The sequence below is a fragment of the Narcine bancroftii genome, chromosome 2, assembly GCF_036971445.1.
Source record: "Narcine bancroftii isolate sNarBan1 chromosome 2, sNarBan1.hap1, whole genome shotgun sequence".
In the NCBI taxonomy this organism is placed as follows: Eukaryota; Metazoa; Chordata; class Chondrichthyes; order Torpediniformes; family Narcinidae; genus Narcine; species Narcine bancroftii.
Window position 1 is genome coordinate 81,227,490 of NC_091470.1, and position 22,146 is coordinate 81,249,635.

The 22,146-nt window shown below is 36.5% G+C and overlaps 1 protein-coding gene across 1 annotated transcript in view; it reads left to right on the forward strand.

Annotated features, from left to right (window-relative positions):
* The window catches only part of vps39 (VPS39 subunit of HOPS complex), a 136,269-nt gene that overhangs the window by 91,106 nt on the left and 23,017 nt on the right, over nt 1–22,146 (forward strand). Inside the window, exons 19-22 of the mRNA XM_069915495.1 lie at nt 2,889–3,017; nt 4,953–5,055; nt 12,381–12,426; nt 15,895–16,044. Of these exons, the coding sequence (XP_069771596.1) occupies nt 2,889–3,017; nt 4,953–5,055; nt 12,381–12,426; nt 15,895–16,044 (428 nt within the window). The remainder of the gene's footprint in view (nt 1–2,888; nt 3,018–4,952; nt 5,056–12,380; nt 12,427–15,894; nt 16,045–22,146) is intronic.

The window sequence follows — 22,146 nt, forward strand, 5'->3', positions numbered from 1 at the left end:
ACAGACATGCAAAAGCATCTAAATACCGACAAAGACAAGGATCCTCTGAAGCTGGAGGACCTCGGGTGCTAAATAAAAACAAGTAGGAGCGAAAACACAGGTCGTCTGCGCCACATTCTCCATTTAATGCTCTTAATCCTTTACCTGCTGGGACGGATTGTTTCTTTTCTCTTATTCAGGGAGGGGGGTGTGTAAATTATATCTGTGCACCTATGTGCCTCAGATACAGTTGTCACACTTCAATGAATGTGTCTTATCTCTTCCATAAATTGTAGGTGATTGTCTCCAGGGGAATGCAACCCTCTATTTCCATATTCCATTGTGCAATATTTAACTGGGAGTCAGCTTTCCACATAACCACTATATATACTTCCTGGCTACCGACAAGGCGACTGTCACAAACTGAATTTGGTGTTTGGACAGTCTAAACTGTACTTCTCCAATGACCCCTAGAACGTGCAACTCTGGATCCTGGGGAAATTTTTTTCAGAGTCCCTCAGGTTCTTCCCAGAAGGATCTCACCCTTAACAGCCAGGTGGAGTGGACAAAGGTTCCAACCTCCACCACCACTCCTGAAGCACATTTCCGAATTTTATGGCTTTGACTTGTGTAATTTTATCGGTGTGAGGTCTAACTGATGCAAAAAATTATATTGCACCAGCATGTGTCTGACACTAACAATTTCCATCAGGCTATTCAAACACAAATCTTCCTACCATCAATTGTTATGCCCAAGTCTGACTCCCACCTTTCCATTGACTGATGTAAGCCCGGCTTCGGGCTTTCATTTTAGATTATGGAATACATCATAGAGATAAATTTACACACATTCCCCTTTCGAATTAGAATCTCCATGTCACTACAGTCAGGCAGAGTCATTGTTGTTCCCAGTTTGTTCCTTAGGAAAATCTTAATTGCAGAAAGCGGAAGAATGTTCTATTCGATAACTCATATTTAATCCTCAACTGCTCGAATGGCATGAGCTGCCCTTGATAGTAACAATCCTCAATACACCTGATCCCTTTCTGGCACCAGGTGCCCAGGATCTTATTGCTCAGAGTCATGGGTATTAAATTGTTCTGGGTCAATGGCCTTTTAGGAGATAACCTCTCCTTCATTCCAATACCTCGATTTATTCTTTGCCACGTCTAGCACACGTTTCATTGTGGGATTATCTGTTTTTTTCAAAACTAATTTGGCGTCCCATTTGTACATAAATTCTCTATCTTTTCTCCTACAGCATGTAACCCAATTTGTGCCCAAGAAGGGGGACCTCCCCTCCCTCAAAAAATCAGGCAACAAACCCTGCCTGGGATGCCCAGTAGTATTTTTTAAAATCTGGCAGTTTTAAGCCCCCCTCCCCCAATTTATATTCTGATGTCAACTTTTTCATGGAGATTCTAGATACCTTACCATTCCACAAAAAGTTTCTGACACATCCATTGAGCATTTTAAAGAAGCACTGGGGCAACAAAATGGGCAGCGTTTAAAAAAGGTATTGTAGTCTTGGGCATCACCTTCATTTTTACAGTTAACTCTGCCCACCAGCGTTATGGGCAGAGGTTTCCATCTAGCCAGGTCCTCCTTGATCATCCGGACCAAAGGGAGATAATTTAATTTACTTTATATATTTGTAAATATTGCATGGGTCTTTAACCACTCTTATTCCTAGGTATTTAGTGCCTTCCTGCATCCAAATGAATTGGCTTTCCCATTGATAGGGTCTATAATCTCCTTTCATAAATCTTTGTCCGCGAAGCCAAGCCAAAGAAAAAAGAAGAATCTCCTTTCAACAAAGGCATGATTTCACTTTTATCCAGATTAACCTTATACCCAGAGTCGTTCCCGTAATCCTCCAGTGTGATCCTCATTGTGGCTAGTGACCCCCCCCCAGGTTCCATCAAATACACAGGGCTTTCTCTGCTCTCCCACAGTGTCATTCTCCCCTCCCCCTCGCACTGGGTTGCTCTCCCCCTCCCATGGTGTTGTTCTCCCTCCTCCCACAGTGTCATTCTCCCCCCCTCCCATGCTGTCATTCTCCCCTTCCCCCTCGCACTGGGTCATTCTCCTCCTCCCACCATGTTGTTCTCCCTCTCCCATGGTATCCCTACCCTCCACAGTGTCGTTCTCCCCCTCCACGGTATCGTTCTTCCCCCCCCCACCCCCCCACAACGTGTCCTCGCCTCCTAAGGTGATCTTCTCCCCCATCACCATGTTGTCTCCCCCTCTTTGTGTGACGTTCCCTCTCAGTTTTGGGGTTAGTTATTTTGTTTTCATTTTAACTAATTTTTCTTGTTTTTAATTGTGTCATTTTAATGACTGACTCATTATTTTTTGGTGCATTTCTAGATTTGAAAATCCTTCCCTAACCTTAAATGCACCATCAAATTTATTACATGTACTTATTTATTAGTTTCATCTATTTATTTCATTTATGGTAGCATCAGTGCAGCCCGCCACTCAACCACTGACATACCTTCTGGACCACACATGGTAAAAGGTTGCCCACCCCTGGTGTAAAATATTCCTTACATTATTTCTGAGAAGACCATGGGAATTAATCCTGATGCCCTGTATTTATTGCTCAAACAGATTCTTTAAAACAGATAATCTGACTCTTTAAGGAGCTTCCATTACCTAAATTGGTTGCCACTTTTGCTGTATAACAACAGTTACTTTATTGGCTGTAAAGTGCTTTGGAACAAAGGGTCAAAATACACAAACGTGCTGGAGAAACTCAGCAGATCATGCAGCATCCATGACCTGCTGAGTTTCTCCAGCACTTTGTTATCTGTATTACTCCCCTGACTTCTTGTTTACTTCTTGTCCCTAATGATGTATATTTATTAAATTTGGTTATTATCATTTTGAGATGCTTTTCTTTTCAGATGAGATCCCTGTTCCTGCTGGAAAAGAAGAAGGGGAGTTGGGAGAATATAGAAATAAACTATTGTCATTCTTGAAAATCTCCAAACATCATCAGCCCAACAAACTCATCAGTGACTTCCCATTTGATGGTGAGTAATCAAATGTCCAGCAAAAGTTAATGAGACAAGTGTTTGTTGTCACATGCACAAGTACAATGTACAGATTCACAGAAATTTTCACAACTGCAGCCTCAAAGATGCTTAAGATGCACCAACTACTGTAATATAAATTAAATGACCACATCTCAATGGAACCTTGTCGTATATTGGGAGACACAGTTGGTGTAGCGGTTAGTGCAACACCTTTACAGCACCAGTGATTGGGACCGAGGTTTGAATCCCGTGCTGTCTGTAAGTTGTTTGTATGTTCTCCCTGTGTCTGCATGGGTTTTCCCTGGTGGCTCTGGTTTCCTCCCACTCTTCAAAACGTACTGGGGATGTAGGTTAATTAGGTGTAAATTGGGCGGCACAGACTCGTGGGCCGAAATGGTCTGTTAAAATTTTAAATTTAAAATATGCCAAAAACAATACAAGTGCAGCTTTGATTGCTGTTTGGGAGAGGTTAGGTGGGCTGGGTCTTTATTAGGAGCCGGATGAACTTTACAGAGATTTATAAAATCATGAGGGTTATGGATAAAGTGAATGCTCACAAGCTTTTTCCCAGGGAATCAAAGACAATCAAGAAAATTTGACATGGTTTTATGAAAGGGAATTCATGTTTGAGAATACTTTTTGTTCTTTGAGGATTTAGCAAATAAGGTGCATTTGGATGATCAGAAGGCATTCTATATTATGTATATAATGTCAAAGTACTCGGGTTGGTTTTATTGTATTGGTATGAATAGGAGATTGATTAACTAACAGAACAGAGAATTGGGATAATTGCCCATTTCCAGATTGACAGTAAGTCGTTAGTAGGATACTATAGGGAATCATACTGGGGTCTATCAATTTACAAACTGCATTAGTAACTTGGATTGAAGATACCGTGAGGCACAACAGCTAAATTTGGTGATGTTACAAAGACAGATGAAGTAACCAGTTGAAAAGAGGACACATAAAACATGCAACGAAATATTGATAACTAAGTGGGTGGGGTAGGCAAGAGATTGTCAAGAGGCATAATGGATGGATACAGGCATTCGGCTCATCTTGTCCATGCCAGCCATTATCTACCTGAGCTGATTCCATTTCCCTGTGTTTGGCCCATATCCATGGACATGTCTAAGTATATCCTCCGGTAGCTTGTTCTACAGTCAGACCACCCTCTGGAAAAGTTCTGCTAGGTCCTCTTTAAAATTTTCCCCTCTCACCTTAAATCACCTCTACTTTTAGTCTCCCCTACCCTGGGAAAAAGAGTGTGACCATTTACATTATCTTTGCCCTCCTGTTTTTGTAAGATGGCATGGTTAGCACTGTTACAGTGCCAGCAACCCACATTCAAATCCGGCATTGTCTGTCACGAGTTTGTATATTCTCATGTTTACGTGGGTTTCATTTGGGAACTCTGGTTTCCTTCCACCCTTCAAAAATGTACAGGGATTGTAGGTTAATTGGTATATTTGGGAGCCATGAGCACATGGGCCGAAGGGCCTGTTACTGTGCTGCAGGTCCAAAAATAAGTCTCCCCTTTAGCTTCCTATGTCCCAAGAAAGAAATCCTAGCTTATTCAGTTTCTCCTTATAACTCAAACCCTCCAGTGCTGATAGCACCCACGTGAATCTTTTATGCACCTGCTCCAGTTTAATGACATCTTCCTATAGCATGGCGACCAGAATTGCATATGATACTGGAGGTGTGTCCTCACCAAGAATCCTCAGCATAAGTGTGAGGGCTTCTCCCCAGTGTGCTTGTAAGGGGGTTTTGGTTCTTGAATCAAGTAATTCCTTTCTGATTTATCTCATCATTCCTCTTCAACCTTTGCAATTTCATAATGCACTGCACATTAGCTTTCATCTTGGGCCTTTCATTGCTAAAAGAGGAATAGAAGTTTGCTTTATAAATCATATTTCTGGTTGCATTTAGGATTGCTGGAGGAGCGAGCTCTGCTAATGGGTCAAATGGGTCTACATGAGCAAGCCCTTTTTATTTATGTGCATGTACTGAAGAATATTAACATGGCAGAAGAGTGAGTATATTCTCAGATATGGATACTTAAAATGACTTGAGCTTTAATTAATATGATCTAGTTTTAATAGTTGGATGTCTCTATAATTTGGTTCATGGCTTCAATCTAACATTGTGCAATGACCAGGCATGGTCATCTTTGTGTATAAATGGTTCTCTACCAAATGGCAGCAAGGTGAGACCACCATTTGATCTTATACAGTTAAGCAATGTGTATGTGTGTAGGAGATTGGGTAGCAGAGACTGCAGAGATCTTGTGGTGGCAATGAATTTTGGCCTTATCTTACTCCCAGATTCTCATGTAATCTGACAAACCAGTGCAAAATATCAAGGAATGTAAAACTAAGGTGGATTGCAATAACATTTTTGCTCCATTTTCCAGTGTTGTCAAATTGGTTTAGTCAGTTTGGCTGGATTAGGTTTCTTCTAGAAAACTGCATATTAGAACAAATAGTGAGATTACAGCAATTTTCTGATTTGATATCAGATTTACATGACATCACATACAACCCTGAGATTCTTTTCCTGCAGGTGAGGCAGAATTACCACTTAGTAGTGCAAAAAAAAAAGGTACTCAAAGTACACATGTAAACTAATAGAAAAATGTGAACAAACTGACTGCGAGATGGTCACGTGATGGAGTAGTGGCTGGTTAGGGAAAACCAGCTGTCCACAGAGAAAGTTGAAAAAAGGGTAGAAAAACAAGGCAGAGACGTAAAACATAAAAAAGTTGCAAGATAAAAAGTATAAGAAGAAACTGAAGATGGCTCCAAAGAAGGAAAAGACTACAATGGCATGCAAAGAAGAGATGAAGAAATCATCAGGAAGAAAAAGAGGAAGGCCTTACCGGAGTCCACGAACAGGGAGCTCTCTCAAAGAGGATGGCCTGAGCTGCGAAGCCGGTAAGCAAGCAGCTTGGGGGCAACATCCCCCGGGGCAGTCTGGAACATTGGCTTCCGGACCCTGAAAAAGAATGCCAGCACGCATGCACGACTCCTCACACATCTGTGGTACGCATACTAAAGAGGACGCCGACAGCAAAATGCTGATACTATAATGGGAGAAGCCACGGAAAAGACAAAATAGAAGCAAGATCAACAAGAAGCCAAGAAATGGAGCCAGAGAAAGAAAATTAAGAAAAAGATAGACATACAAGAAAAAATACAAGGTAAAAAACAGATGCAGATGGTAGATAAGAAATAATTTGACAGTCAAATAAAGATTCTAATGGAAACAATAATGTCTGAGTTCTATTAAAAAAAAACCATGCAAGAGACAGATGTAAAAATACAAAGAATGGAGAATGCTATGGCATAAATGAGAAAGCGAAGTGATGAAGTGGAAGACAGAGTGATAGGTGTGGAAATGGAGGTGAATGAGTTAAGAGAAAAATTGGAAGATGGAGATAAGGGGATAAAGAAGATACATGACATATTAGCCCAAAAATTTGACATTTTAGAGAATTTCAGCAGGCATAATAATATAAAAATAGTCGGCTTGAAAGAAGGTGAAGAAGGGGCAGATATAAAAGGATTTATAAAAAAGATGGATCCCACAGATCTTAGGAGTAAAAAAACTCCAAGAAGAAATAGAAATTGAAAGAACCACAGCCACAGCAGAAACCGCGTTCCATTGTAGTAAAACTACAATATACAACAAGAAAGAAAATATTGGAACTGGCTATTAAAAGAATGAAAGAAAACAAGGAACCATTGGAGTACAATGGAAAAATTTTTTTTTATCCAGATATAAGCTTCAAACTTTTACAGAACCAAAGAAGTTTAATTTAACAAAAATTGTATTATGGAAAAAAGGTTATAACTTTGTGCTACGACATCCAGCAGTGTTGAAGATAGCCATCCCTGGTGGGCAAAATAGACTGTTTTCAGATCCAGAAGAAACACAAAGCTTTGCAGGCCAATTACCAAATAAACAACAAGAAGATGAGTAAAGAAAATAATAAAAGGACTGTTAACATTTAAACTTATTTATATACATTATCTTAATAGTTTGATTACAGACTTTTAAGAAAAAAGCGGTTAAAAAAAGGCTTTGTTATATTTTTAAGAATAATATATAGTTATTTCTCTGGGGAAGCACTGGGGAGGAGGGAAGATCTGCTCACTGCAAAATCTGTTGACATTTGTGGTATACACCACAACCCACGTAGAAAAAGAAGTAACAAGGACAACTCATTAAAGGAGGACTTAATGTGGTTTTCTTTAATATTATTCTTTGGTTTTCTTATAGTTTTTTTGTTATTTTCCTACTAGTTGTGTTGTGGTGTTTAGTAAAAAGTAAGAACAATCTAAAGAGTGATTTTATAAGAAGGGAGATGGAAGGGTTGAAGAAGTGGAATGGAGGTGAAAATGGATGGATAAGATGATTATAATGAAATATATGACTATTAATATTAATGGAATTCACAATCAAATTAAGAGAAAAAGTTACTGACACTACTTAAAAATGAGAAAATAGGCATAGCATTTAATCAAGAAACACACTTAACTGAGTTAGAACATCGCAAACTGAAGAGAGACTGAGTAGGTCACATAATGGCATCATAGTACAATTCAAAAGCCATGGGAGTTACTATATTTGTTAATAAGAATCTATCTTTCACAATCTTGGAACTTGTTCAACATTTATGCACCTAATGAAGATGACCAGGAATTTATGCAGGACAATTTTTAAAGATAGCAGAAACACAGGGACACATTTTACTAGGGGGAGACTTTAATTTTAACCTTAACCCATCAATATATAAAACTGGAAGACTACTATAAAAAATAAAGCAGCTAAATTCACATTAAACTCAATGCATGATATGAAGATAATTGATAAATGGAGAAAACAACATCCAAAAGAAAGTGATTATTCATATTATTCAAACAGACATAAAACCTATTCTAGGATTGATATGTTCTTGTTGTCGGCACAGATTCAAGGGAGAGTTCGAAAGACCAAATATAAGGCAAGACTTTTATCAGACTACTCATGCTTGTTATTGACAATTGCTTTAGAGGATATTCCCCCAAAACATATAGATGGAGGCTAAACCCCATATTGTTAAAAAGGCAAAACATAGAGCAACAAATTAAAACATATTTTGAGACAAATACAAATTCTGTAACAGTCAAATTTATATTATGGGACGCAATGAAGGCCTTTATTAGGGGACAAAATAATTAGTTACACGACCAAGATTAAAAAAGAATATGATCGAGAAATAGAACAGTTGGAAAAAGAGATAGTAACTATAGAGAAAGATTTAATGAGAAGGAAAGATATAGAGAAAAAGAGAGAATTGACAAAAACAATTAGAATATGATACAAACATACAAAGTGGAGAAAAACATTATGAAAACAAAGCAAAGATTATTATGAATTAGGAGAGAAACCTCACAAAATATTGGCTTGGCAACTAAAAACAGAATAAACAGATCTCATATAACCCATTAGTGATTCATGGAAATTTTCAAACCAAAACCCAGGGAAGAATGACAAAAATAGATGAATTTTTGTCAAACATTGAATTACCCCAATTACAATTGGAAGATTAAGATAAATTACTAAAGCCCCTGACAATTACAGAAACACATGATACACTAATTACATTACCAAATAATAAAAACCCAGGCAAAGATGGATTCCCTACAGAGTTTCATAAGGTATTCAATAATCTATTAATTCCACCCCTTTTAGAGGTAATGAAACAGGTGGAAGAGATCCAGAATTTGCCTGATTCATGTAAAATGACAATAATCACAGTAATTCCAAAAACAGGAAAAGACCCGTTGTCACCAGCTTCATATAGACCAATATCTTTACTAAATACAGGTTATAAATAAATTGCAAAATTACTACCAAATAGATTAGCAGATTGTGTACTGAAATTAATGAAAGCGAGATCAGACAGGATTTGTTAAAAATAGAATAGCAGATAATGTCTAAATTTATTAATTTAACCCATACAGCACAAATAAATTTAAAAAAGCAACTGTGGCAGTAGCTCTGGATGCAGAGAAAGCTTTTGATAGGGTGGAATGGAATTACCTGTTTAAAGTATTACAGAAATTCAAATTACCGGAAAAAATTATTAATTGGATTAGAGCACTGTATAATGGTCCTTTGGCAAAAGTGGTAACAAATGAATATGTTTCAGACTACTTTAAATTGAGTAGGTCAACAAGACAGGGATGCCCATTATCACCTTCCCTGGTTGTTTTGGCCATAGAACCATTGGCAGAGCTGATAATAAAAGAAACTACAATAAAGGGAAAAAATGTAAAAGGAAGAATTTTAAATTAGCTTATTTGCTGATGATATTATAGTATATTTAATGCACCCAGATTAATCAATAAAAAGGTTATATATAAAATTGAAAGAATATGGGGCGATATCAGGATACAAGGTTAAAACTGATAAAAGTGAAGTGATGCCAATGAACAAAGTTGATTATACAAAATGTAAAAGGGAATCTCCTTTTAAATGGCAATCACAGGCCATAGGTTACCTAGGTTTCAGGATAGATAATCATTTAAATAATTTATATAAATTAGATTACTAACTGTGAATAAAGAAAATACAGGAAAACTTCGAGAAATGGAAAGATTTACCACTAACTCTAATAGGGAGAGTAAACTGCATCAATATGAATGTATTTCCACAGCTACAATATTTGTGCAAAACGCTACCAATTCCCTTGACGGGAATTTTTAAAATGAAATTAAATCAATTAATAATGTTTCTATGGAAGGATAAAAAATCAAGAGTGGCTTTGGAAAAATTAACAAGGGTGCATAAACAAGGAGGATTGCAGCTACCAAATTTCAAAAACTATTACAGGGCAGCACAGTTAAGATAGCTATTAGATTTTATCAGAGGGGAGGAAAAACCGGACTGGCTCAAGATAAAATTATATAAATTAGGAGAAAAGGTCCCTGAACATTTACTCTATAAATGAGATGAGAAACTGGTACCACATAACAATTTACCAATACAGCATCATATTCTAAAAATATGGAAGAGAATACATCTGGAGCGAAAGATGATAAATGATCAAATACCAAAAATGTTACTAATGCAAAACCCACTAATTCCTTTTACAATAGACAATTTATTTTTTAAGTAATGGGCAAGAAAAGGAATTAAAAGAATAAAAGATTGCTTTTTAGAAAATAATTTATTGACATTTGAACAGTTAAAAAATAAATATGGAATATCACATGGTACAAAATTTTTATACTCTCAGTTGAAAACTTATTTAAAAGAAAAGTTGGGAACTAGTCTAAGATGACCTGAGAATAGCTGCTATGAATATTTAATTACATACACTGTGATAATAAAAAAATGTATCATAAACATGTAGAACAAATTGCAATACAAGGAAAATGATGAAGCAATCTATAAACCCAAACAAGGTTTGAAAAAAAATTTAAATATACAAATAAGGAATGAAACATGGAAGGAATTATGTGCAGGGTCCATGATTAATACAATAAATACTCGGTTTCATATGATACAATACAATTGGCTACATAGACCTCAAAATTTAAAAGAATGGACAGTTGCTTCCATTGTAAACAAGAACTTGGAACAGCAATACATACAATTTGGATGTACAAAAGTGAAAACTTTTCAGGAGGATTTAAACCTAATATTAAATAGAATTACAAAAAAATAGGATACCAAAAGACCCAAAAATCTTCCTGTTAAACAACATGAAAGATAAAGAATTAGGTCTAAAATTAGACAGGGCTCAAAAAAGATTTGTTCTGATTGCACTCGCAGCAAAAAAGTGCATAATGACAACTTGGAAAATGGAATCAACCTTAAAAATACAACAGTGGTACATAGAAATGAACAAGTGTATTCCATTAGAAATAAGTACCTACAATCTCAAAGACAAATATGCTCTATTTTTACAAATTTGGGAACCATACATTAGAATATATTAGAAACAGCCAATTTCAGACCTCCATCTCTTGGAGTGATGATACAAGTACGAAAATAATTAAATATGAAATATTGGATGACACAATTTCTTTTTTTTCTTCTCCTTTGTGTTCTATTGTTTATTTATTTCTTCTTCTTTCATTTCTTGCTTTAAGTTATGGGGGTGGGGAAGGTGGGAGGAAGGGAATGAAAAAATGAAAATGTCACTATATTTTAATGCTGAATATTTGTATATATTGTTACTGACGTGGTTCACTGTGAAGTATTAAATAAAAAAAATTTAAAAAAACAAAATGACTGTAATATAGAAGAAAAAAAATCAATAAAGTGCAAGAGTCCTTAAATGAGTCCCTGATTGGGTTTGTTGTTGAGGAGTCTGATGGTGGAGGGGTAGAAGCTGTTCCTAAACCTGGTGGTGCGAGTCTTGGGGCACCTTTCCTGATGGTAGCAGTGAGAATAGGGTGTGTGCTGGATCCTTGATGATTGTTGTCTTCAAATTCACCCATTTTCTTGTGCCCAATACAAGATTTGCCTTTCTTTAAAAAAAATTAAATATCAAGCTACATTGATTTACTAAAAAATAAACTTTACAACAATGCAACTTTTAAATTATTCGTTATAAATGTTTCTCTGATTTCAAATTGCTCACCAGCAGAGGATTTGTTAAATGTAGTGAATCAAGACAGCAGATTCTAGAATCTGAACAAAAAAACATTCTGCTGGAGGAAGTCAACGGGTCAAGTGGAAGATGATAAAGTCTTAATAAAGTGTTCTGACCTGAAATGTCAAAAATTATTTTTGTCCTGGTGATGCTGCTCGACTGCTGAGTTCCTCCAGCAGATTGTTTATTGGACTTGTTAAATATGTTGATTTTCGTGGCAAATATATTGTCAGTTGCATTAAGCTGTGAAATTGTCATTCCTAAATAGTGGGGATACATTTTAAAAGAAACAACTAATTGTGTCATTTGCACTGGTCTTTGAAGGTTGGAGTTTGAGATGAAGCAAAGGTGTGTTTCCTATTTCAGTGACATCATGTGTGAAATTTATACTTATTTATCTACATTTGATCAAAAATGATTACTTGACAATTGGCCTTTTGGATCTCCCTCATCTGAGAAGCTGTACCCCCGCACCATAGGAGCTGTTGGGAAGAGAAGAGTGAATTGAGATTCACAAGAGAAAGCATATTCACAGGAGGCCATATTCACACTGGTGCTTTTAAACATCTGCTGGAATGATCTCTTGCTCTTTTTGCTATCCTCTATTAGACTGCACTAACTTCAAAACATTGATTTTTGACATGATTTTATTTTTTGTAGCAGTCTTATTTAGTTTGAGATGCTTTTAACCTATTTTATGATTTTAGATACTGTCACAGACATTATGACTGGAGCAGGGATGGAAACAAAGATGTGAGTACAAGTAGTTCTAATTCAGATAGTGAGGAACTTGGCACTGTTGCTACATGGAGCATGAATAGTAGGGATGATTGTTTTACACAGCAGAGGGCAACATTGTTGCATTTAATTGGTCCTTGGCAGATCCAGAGGTTGGAACTCTGACTAGCTCAGTGTTTCTCAACCTTTTTCTTTCCACTCACATACCACTTTAAGTAATCCCTATGCCATCAGCGCTTAGAAAGAGATTACTTAAGATGGTATGTGAGTGGGAAGGGAAGGTTGAGAATCACTGCTTTAGACCCAATTGTTACTGAAATATTTTGTTTGAGAAAAATTGTCATTGGGCCATTGGACATAATGAGTTAATTAGGTATGATTTCTTTTTTAAAAAGTGGTTTTCACACTTTTTCTTTTCACCCACATCCCACCTTAAGCAATCCCTTACTAATCACAGAACACCGATGGCATAGGAAATACTTAAAGTGGTACATGAGTGGAAAGAAAAAGGTTGAGAAGCACTGGACTAGCTACTACTGCAGCTAATAAATAGTTTGGCTGATAACTTCACTGTTCTGGTTAGAGGAAAGGAAAGAAGCATTTCAAAAGATCAGGACACTGGTTCGGTTTACACAAAAAATGCTGGAGAAACTCAGCAAATCATGCAGCCTTCTTTATGTAGCAAAGAAGTGGCTAGAAGTGTAGTATTCATGCCTCTTTTGTATTTGTTGATGTTAGCCTAGGGTTCATAAATATGCTACTGCAGAAATAGTGGACCAATTGGTAGAATTTTTTTCAAAACATTAAATTCCAGGAGGGTACCTGAAGTTTGCAAAAAGCTAATGAGCCTCCTTTGCTCAAAAAGGAAGTCAGAAGATGGGGAACTTTTTTTAGGCATACAACACGGTAACAGGCCTTTTCAGCCCATGCTGCAATTACACCCAATTGACCTACAACCCTGATACATTTTGAAGGGTGGGAGAAAACCAGAGGAAATCCACCCAGGCACAGAGAGAATGTACAAACTCCTTACAGACAGTGCCAGATTCAAGCCCCGTTCGCTGACGCTGTAACAGCTTTGCGCTAACCACTAGGCTAACCGTGCCACCCTGTAGGCCATTTAATTTAACATCTATGGTTAGAAAGGTCCAGGAGTCAAAATTATTAAAGGGGAAAAAAACTAATTGTTGAGAAAAGCTGAATTTAATAAAAACCCAGTCAGTATGGTTTTAAAAAAGGCATGTCATGGTTGATGAATTTGCTTGAATTCCTTGAGGATATGCCAGGGAGAGTTGATGGTGGAGAATCTGAATAGGTAGTGAATATGGATTTCCAAAGGACATTTGACAAACTGCCATATAAGAGGCCTGTAGTATTGGAGGAAGGGTTGGCATGATTGAAAACTGACTGTCGCATGGAAAGTGAGAGTTACAATAAATAAGTCCTTTTTAGGCTGGAAGAATTAAATGGTGGAGTACCTAAAGCATGGGTTCCCGGTTCTTAATTGTTTTGCCTTTACATTAATGAACTGTGACAGTGAACAAACTAATTATAATAAAATAGGTAGAAAGCAATTGATAGGGATATTATGATGCTGGAACAGGATGTAGATGGATTTATTGGAAGAAAAGGAGGGAAAGAAAACAAATTTTGGTAACAATTTAAAATAAAAACAAAATTCTGAAAGTACTCAGCAAATCAGGTTGATTCTGTGGGGACAGAAACAAAGTTAATGTTTCAGATAAAAGATCTTTTGTCAGAAGGAGAAAAAAGAAGCTTGCTAAACTGCAGGGGAGGTGGAAGTACGGGAGGGAGAGGAATTTGGTAAGATAAAACAGATGACCCTGGGAATAAACTGTAAACAAGGTTATCTGGATAATGTATTTGGAGAGTGAGAATGTAGACAAAAGAATGTAGGAGTTGTGAAATGCAGAGTAGGAAGAATATCCAGCAGGTTAGTGTGGGCATATCCTCCACTCCAAAGAGAGGAAGGAAAAAAACTCAAATATGACCAATAAGCTGAGAGAATATTACTGATGGATAAAAGATAGAGTGAACACAAGTTATCAGAAGTTGCAGAATTCAATATTGAGTTCAGAAGGCTGCATGTGCCAAGCTGGTAGTTTCTGACCCTCAAGCTTGCATTGGGTCTCATAGCAACATTAGTCCCTTTTACACAGCCACTTCAAGGTGGGAATATTGTACCACGCCTTCTGTGTTAAAGGTATGAATGTGGCGAGGGGGGGGGGTCATTGTAGTCCCACCTTTAAGCCAGTAGTGGAGGTTGTCATAGCACCAAATCGATGACTGTGTAAAAACAGCGAGCTGGCAAACCGGGACCAGGACAGGAAAGGTTAATGTTATGCATCACACTTAATGCAACAAATCCCACCTATTTTGCTCCTGGAATGGTGGCTTTCTGTGTAAAATGACACACTGGCTCAGCATTATGCCGGCATTGTTTGATTCAGTGTGATGACGGGTCTTTAAAGCAGTTTTGCAGGATCTCTGTGTAAAAAGGGCTTTTGATTGTGTGATAACCTTGCAAAAGAAACTTAATGTGGAGAAAGTATGAGGAAATTTCTCTTGTATAACAGAACGTAATGGTCAGATTATTATCCAAATGGAGAAGAAAGACTACATACAACTGATACAGAAGGTTCCAGGGGTTCTTGTGCATGAATCTCACAAAGTCAGTAGAGACGTACAATAAGTAGTTAAGAAGGTAAATGGCATTCTAGCCTTTATTGCAAATGGGCTGAAGTTTAAAAATAGGGAGGTTTTGTTACAGGTGTACAGGGTGCTGGTGAGGCTACACATGAAATCCTGCACACAGGTTGGTCCCTTATCTAAAACATAAAGCAGAACTGAAGGCAATCCTAAAGAAATTCACCAGCCTATGTGTTGGGAAGAGAAAGTTGCCCACGAGAGGCTGGGCAGTTTGCGCTCTGTATTCCTTGGAGTTTAGAAGAATGTGGGGTGGCCTTATCCAAACTATAAGCTCCTTAGGGGTTAGAATAAATGTTGGGATATTTTCATTATGAGAGAAACTTGAACAAGACAACATAGATATTTAAAAAAGGGGATGTTTGTATAGAACAGGTGCATAGAAACTTCTCTCAAAGGAGGAGTAAATATCTGGAATTCTCTGGCCCAAGGGTGGTGGAGATCTGATTCATTAGATGTATTTAAGATGGAGAGAGATGAATATTTGAAAGATAGAGGATTTGAGGGCAATGGCAAACTTGCACAGAAGAAGAGTTGAGGCCAGCATAGATTAACTATAATCACATGAAAGGTGGGACAGGTTTGAAGATCTTGGTGGCCTGCTCCTGCTCCTGTGTTATTGTGTTCTTGCATATTAGTTTATTGTGTACACCCGGGTTGTCGAGATTTATAAGTGAATTTTTTGTTGGATCTAGTTTGTGTTCACATGGCGTTGAATGTGAAAGGTTAACTGAGCAATGCCTTTGTTTCACTTAGGTGTACCTTTCTTTATTGCGCATGTACCTATCTCCGCCTGACATTCATTGTGTAGGACCAATCAGACTGGAGGTACCAGAGCCACAAGCAAACCTGCAGGCTGCACTGCGAGTACTGGAGCTGCACCACAGCAAACTGGACACTGCAAAGGTACTGTCAGGGTTGTGTTATACTCGGATATACATGTCAGAAATCCCAACTGATCAGATAATTAAATTATTGCTCGAGTTTTCTTGGAATTCCTTTCTAACTGATTTTAAAGTATGAGGCAGTGATGGATTAAATTTTAGAAATTTTCAGTGCTGCTGCTATGAGCCAGCCATTTCTATATACCAGTGCTCCCCACCTTTTTGAATGAAAGACCAACTTGTTCACATTTGGAAAAGTATGCCCTCCTCTTGTCATTTTAAGGAGTTAGAGTGCAAGTATATATTTTTAGCTTTTTGAACTTTATAACTCATTTTTCTCCATATTAGTACAGGATCAGCTCTGTGCAAGACAGCAAGAAACGGCAGTGAGTTGTGAATGAAGCTCAGGCCATCACACAAACTAATCTCCCCTCCATTGATTGACTAACTGCTGTACTTAAGTGTGGATTGCCCTGCCTGGATATCATGCAAAACAAGACACTTCACTGTTTCTTGTGTAGGTACAAGATACAATTCTAATTGAGGGAGGAGTCACGTGATGGAGTAGTGGCCGGACGGTGAACTCCAGCCCTCTCCAGAAAAGTCGGAAAAAATAAAGGAACACACAAAGGCACAAAAATAAAAATTAAAGAAAAGTGAGTATAAAGGTGGAAAGAAGATGGCGATGAAAAAAGAAAAATCGAAATCAACGGTAAGAAGAGAGGAAGAGAAGACAACGGAAGAAGGAGAAGGCCTTACCTGTTCGAAGAGGCCCGCGGTGGAGAGAGAAACCCGCTCCCTCAGGTCGGTAGAAAGTGGACTACAAAAATGGCTCGCTGAGCCGAGTAAAAGTGCGCAACCGCGCATGCAAAAAAACATACCGACGGGAGGGGTGACCAGCTGGGGAGTCGATCTCCACAGTCGGCAATGACAGCTGCAGAACACCTGCAGCAAGAGGAGAACATAGAAGACAACGAAAACGAGAAAGAAGAGAAGAAAAGGGCAACAAAGAAACAACAGATGGCCAACCTAGAGGAAGAGGAAGAGTACAGTGAAATAGAAGAAGAAGGGAAAGGCAAGATAAAGGATATAATTTCTCTTATTAAAGAATACATGGAGTCATTTAAAGAATGGCAAGCGCAAGAATTTAATGATTTAAGAAGAAGAATAAACAATACAGAAGAGAAAATGAATACAATAGATATGATCTTAACAGAATTGGGAAAGAGAATGGACAAGGTGGAAGAGCGGGAAGCAGCAGTAGAAATGGAGGTAGAGGACTTAAAAAAGAAATTAGAGGAATCTAATAAAAAAGTTATAGAGACACAAGAACTGTTAGCTCAGAAAATAGATATAATGGAAAATTATAACAGAAGAAATAACATAAAGATAGTGGGACTTAAGGAAGATGAAGAAGGCAAGAATATGAGAGAGTTTATAAAAGATTGGATCCCCAGGATCCTAGGATGTCCAGAACTACAGCAAGAAATGGAAATAGAAAGGGCACATAGAGCATTGGCCTTTAAACCACAACCGCAACAAAAGCCAAGATCTATTTTAGTAAAATTCCTAAGATATACTGCAAGAGAAAAGGTACTGGAGAAGACAATGGAAAAAGTAAGAGAGGGCAACAAGCCACTGGAGTACAAAGGGCAAAAAATCTTCATTTATCCAGATATAAGTTTTGAACTCCTGAAGAAGAGAAAGGAGTTCAATACAGCAAAGGCGATTTTATGGAAGAAAGGGTATAAATTTATACTAAAGCATCCAGCGGTATTGAAAATATTTATTCCAGGACAACAAAACAGACTATTCTCGGATCCAGAGGAAGCACGAAAATTTGCAGAACAATTACAAAATAGACTGAGGGATGAAAACGTGTAACGAGAGTACAAAAGACTGAGAACTAAAAAGACACATAAGTTTTGAACTCCTGAAGAAGAGAAAGGAGTTCAATACATCGAAAACGATCTTATGGAAAAAAAAACTATTCTCGGATCCAGAGGAAGCAAGGAAATTTGCAGAACAACTACAAAACAACCAGAGAGACGAAGATATGTAATAAGAGTAAAAATGACCACGATTTATATGTATGTGGGTAAAGAGGTATATGTGTGTATATGTATAATGTGCATACATGAATGTATCCGTATTTAGAGGAAAATATAGATAGTATAGATAAGAATTAATAAGGGAAGGAAATGGAATAGAGGGAATAAGGAGGGAACTAAAAGAGTGACCTTTGTTACATATGAAAAGTGAAATCTTTTCTGGGGGGGCTGGATGGGGAGGAGTTGCGGTCACTGCAAAATCAGCTGACGCTTGCGAGTGAATTCGCAAATCCAAATGGAGAGGGGAGATGTGGTTGTCCGACAAGGGATAAAGGACAACTCAGGAGGGGAAGGGGAGATTGGGGCTAAAGAAGTTTTAAATAGGAGAATAAGGAAAATGTTTGATGTTTTAGGAATGTTGTCTTATAAAGGGTTTAAAACAAGAAAACAGAAATGGATAAGAAGGAAAGGTATTGATGGAGAAACGGAAAGGGAAGATAAACAAAGTATAAAATAGCTACGTTGAACTATATGACTTTAAATATTAATGGAATACATAACCAAATTAAAAGGAAGAAACTGCTAAATTTACTGAAAAAAGAAAAAATTGATATAACATTTGTGCAAGAAACACATTTAACTGAATTGGAGTACAAGAAATTGAAGAGAGATTGGGTAGGACACGTAACAGCAGCATCGTATAATTCAAAGGCAAGAGGAGTAGCTATATTAATTAGTAAAAATGTGCCATTTAAAATAGAAGAGGAAATAATAGATCCAGCAGGGAGATATGTAATGATAAAATGTCAGATATATTCGGAGTTTTGGAATCTACTCAATGTATATTCACCTAACGAAGAAGATCAAAAGTTTATGCAAGATATCTTTTTGAAGGTAGCAGATACGCAAGGGAACATATTAATAGGAGGGGATTTCAACCTGAATTTGGATTCAAATATGGACAAAACTGGGAAAAAAATTAACAGAAAGAACAAAGTAACCAAATTTATAATTAAATCGATGGAAGAAATGCAACTTTTGGATATATGGAGGAAACAACACCCAAAGGAAAAGGAATATTCATATTATTCGGATAGACATAAAACATACTCAAGAATAGACCTATTTTTGTTATCAGTTCGTATGCAAGATAGAGTAAGAAAAACAGAATATAAAGCTAGAATACTATCGGACCATTCACCCTTAATATTGACAGTAAAGTTAGAGGACATCCCTCCAAGAATGTATAGATGGAGATTAAACCCCATGTTACTTAAAAGGCAGGATTTTAGATAATTTATTGAAAAACATTTAAAAATGTATTTTGAAATAAATACGGAATCAGTGGAAGATAAGTTTATACTATGGGATGCAATGAAAGCATTCATTAGAGGGCAAATAATAAGTTATGTAACCAAGATGAAGAAGGACTATAATCAGGAAAGAGAGCAGTTGGAAAGGGAAATAGTAAATATAGAAAAAGAATTAGTAATGAAGGAAGATACAACTAAAAGAAGAGAATTGGCGGATAAAAAAATAAAATATGAAACACTACAAACATATAAGGTGGAGAAGAATATAATGAAGACAAAACAGAAATATTATGAACTAGGTGAAAAAATGCACAAAATCCTAGCATGGCAGCTTAAGACAGAACAAGCTAAGAAAATGGTATTGGCATCAAGGAAAAAAGACAACCAAATTACATATAATCCAAAAGAAATTAAGGAAAACTTTAGAGAATTCTATGAACAATTATACCGAACTGAAAACGAAGGGAAAGAAGGGAAAATAGATGAGTTTCTGACTAAAATTGAACTACCAAAACTACAAATAGAGGAGCAAAATAAATTAACAGAGCCATTTGGAATGGTAGAAATACAACAGATAATAAAAAAATTACCAAATAATAAGACACCAGGAGAGGATGGATTCCCAATAGAATTCTACAAAACATTTAAAGACATTAATTCCGCCCCTCCTGGAAGTAATCAACCAGATTGATAAAACACAAAGCTTACCAGATTCATGTAAAACAGCAATAATTACAGTAATACTAAAGCAAGGGAAAGATCCACTCTCACCAGCGCCATATAGACCAATATCTTTACTTAACACAGATTATAAGATAATAGCTAAACTATTAGCAAACAGATTAGCAGAGTATGTACCGAAAATGGTAAATTTAGACCAAACTGGATTTATCAAAAAAAGACGCACAACAGACAATATTTGTAAATTTATTAACTTAATTAATGCAGTAGAAGGGAATAAAGCACCTACAGTAGCAGTTGCTTTAGACGCAGAGAAGGCCTTTGACAGAGTAGAATGGAATTATTTGTTCAAAGTATTGCAAAAATTCAGTTTACCGGAGAAGTATGATAATTGGATTAAAGCATTATATAAGGGACCGTTAGCGAAAGTGACAGTAAATGGACATGTATCAAAGCAATTTAACTTAAGCAGGTCAACACAGCAGGGATGCCCACTATCACCTTTATTGTTTGCGTTAGCTATAGAACCACTAGCAGAATTGATAAGAACAGATAATAATATAAAAGGAATAAAAATAAAAGACAAGGAATATAAAATTAGTTTATTTGCCGATGATGTTATAGTGTACTTAACAGAACCAGAACTATCAATAAAAGAATTATATAAGAAATTGAAGGAATATGGAGAAGTATCAGGTTACAAGATAAACGTAAATAAAAGTGAAGCAATGCCTATGAATAATGCCGATCTCTCAAAATTTAAGAAGGAATCACCATTTAGATGGCAAATACCTAGGTGTACAAATAAACAAAAATCTCGGCCAACTATATAAACTCAATTATTATCCACTAATGAAAAAATTACAGGACGATTTAGAGCACTGGAAAGATTTACCACTAACATTAATAGGAAGGATAAACTGTATTAAAATGAACATTTTTCCAAGGATATTATACTTATTTCAGGCATTACCAATACAACTGACAGAGAAATTCTTCAAGGAGTTAAAGAAAATAATAAGGAAATTTTTATGGAGAGGGGGAAAACCGAGGATAGCACTGGATAAATTAACAGAATGGTATAAACAAGGAGGCTTACAACTGCCAAACTTTAAAAATTATTATAGAGCCGCACAATTAAGATACCTATCAGATTTTTAAACAAGGGAAAAGCCAGATTGGACGAGACTAGAATTAGATAAAATAGGGGAAAAGATACCTGAACACATATTATATAAAAGGGATGAAAAATTGGTACAACATAGAAGTTCTCCTGTATTACATCATCTCCTCAATATTTGGAAGAAGATTCATGTAGAAAGAAATAAAACAAATTATCAATTACCAAAACTAATATTGACGCAAAACAAGTTACTCCCTTTTACAATAGATAACCTTTCCTTTAGAGAATGGGGAAAAAAAAGGGATTAAAAGAATAGAAAATTGTTTTTCAGGAAATAGATTCTTATCCTTTGAACAAATGAAAGATAAGTACAATATAACTCGAGATACAGCGCTGGCATATTACCAATTGAGATCCTACTTCAAGGATAAATTAGGAAGCAGTTTTGAGTTTGCCAGAGGAAGTAACCTTGAATATGTGATTACAGATACAATGTTAATCAAAAGATTTATAACAAATATGTATATTAAACTGCAAGAAAAGGAGAATGAGGAAACAAATGGTAAAACTAAACAAAAATGGGAACAAGATTTAAATATAAAGATAAAAAAGGAAACCTGGGAGAAGTTATGCTCTGGAACGATGAGAAATACAATAAATACGAGGTTACGTATGATACAATATAACTGGATACACAGGCTATACATTACACCTCAAAAGTTAAATAAATGGGACCCAACAGTATCTGATAGATATTTTCGATGTAAAAAAGAAATGGGAACAACAATTCATGCAATCTGGACATGTGAGAAAGTAAAAAAATTTTGGGAAGATCTAAATCAGATATTAAATAAAATAACAGAAAACAATATACCAATGAATCCAGAGATCTTCCTCCTAAGTAACATAAAAAATAAAGAATTTGGAATTGATTTGGAGGATGCACAAAAAAGATT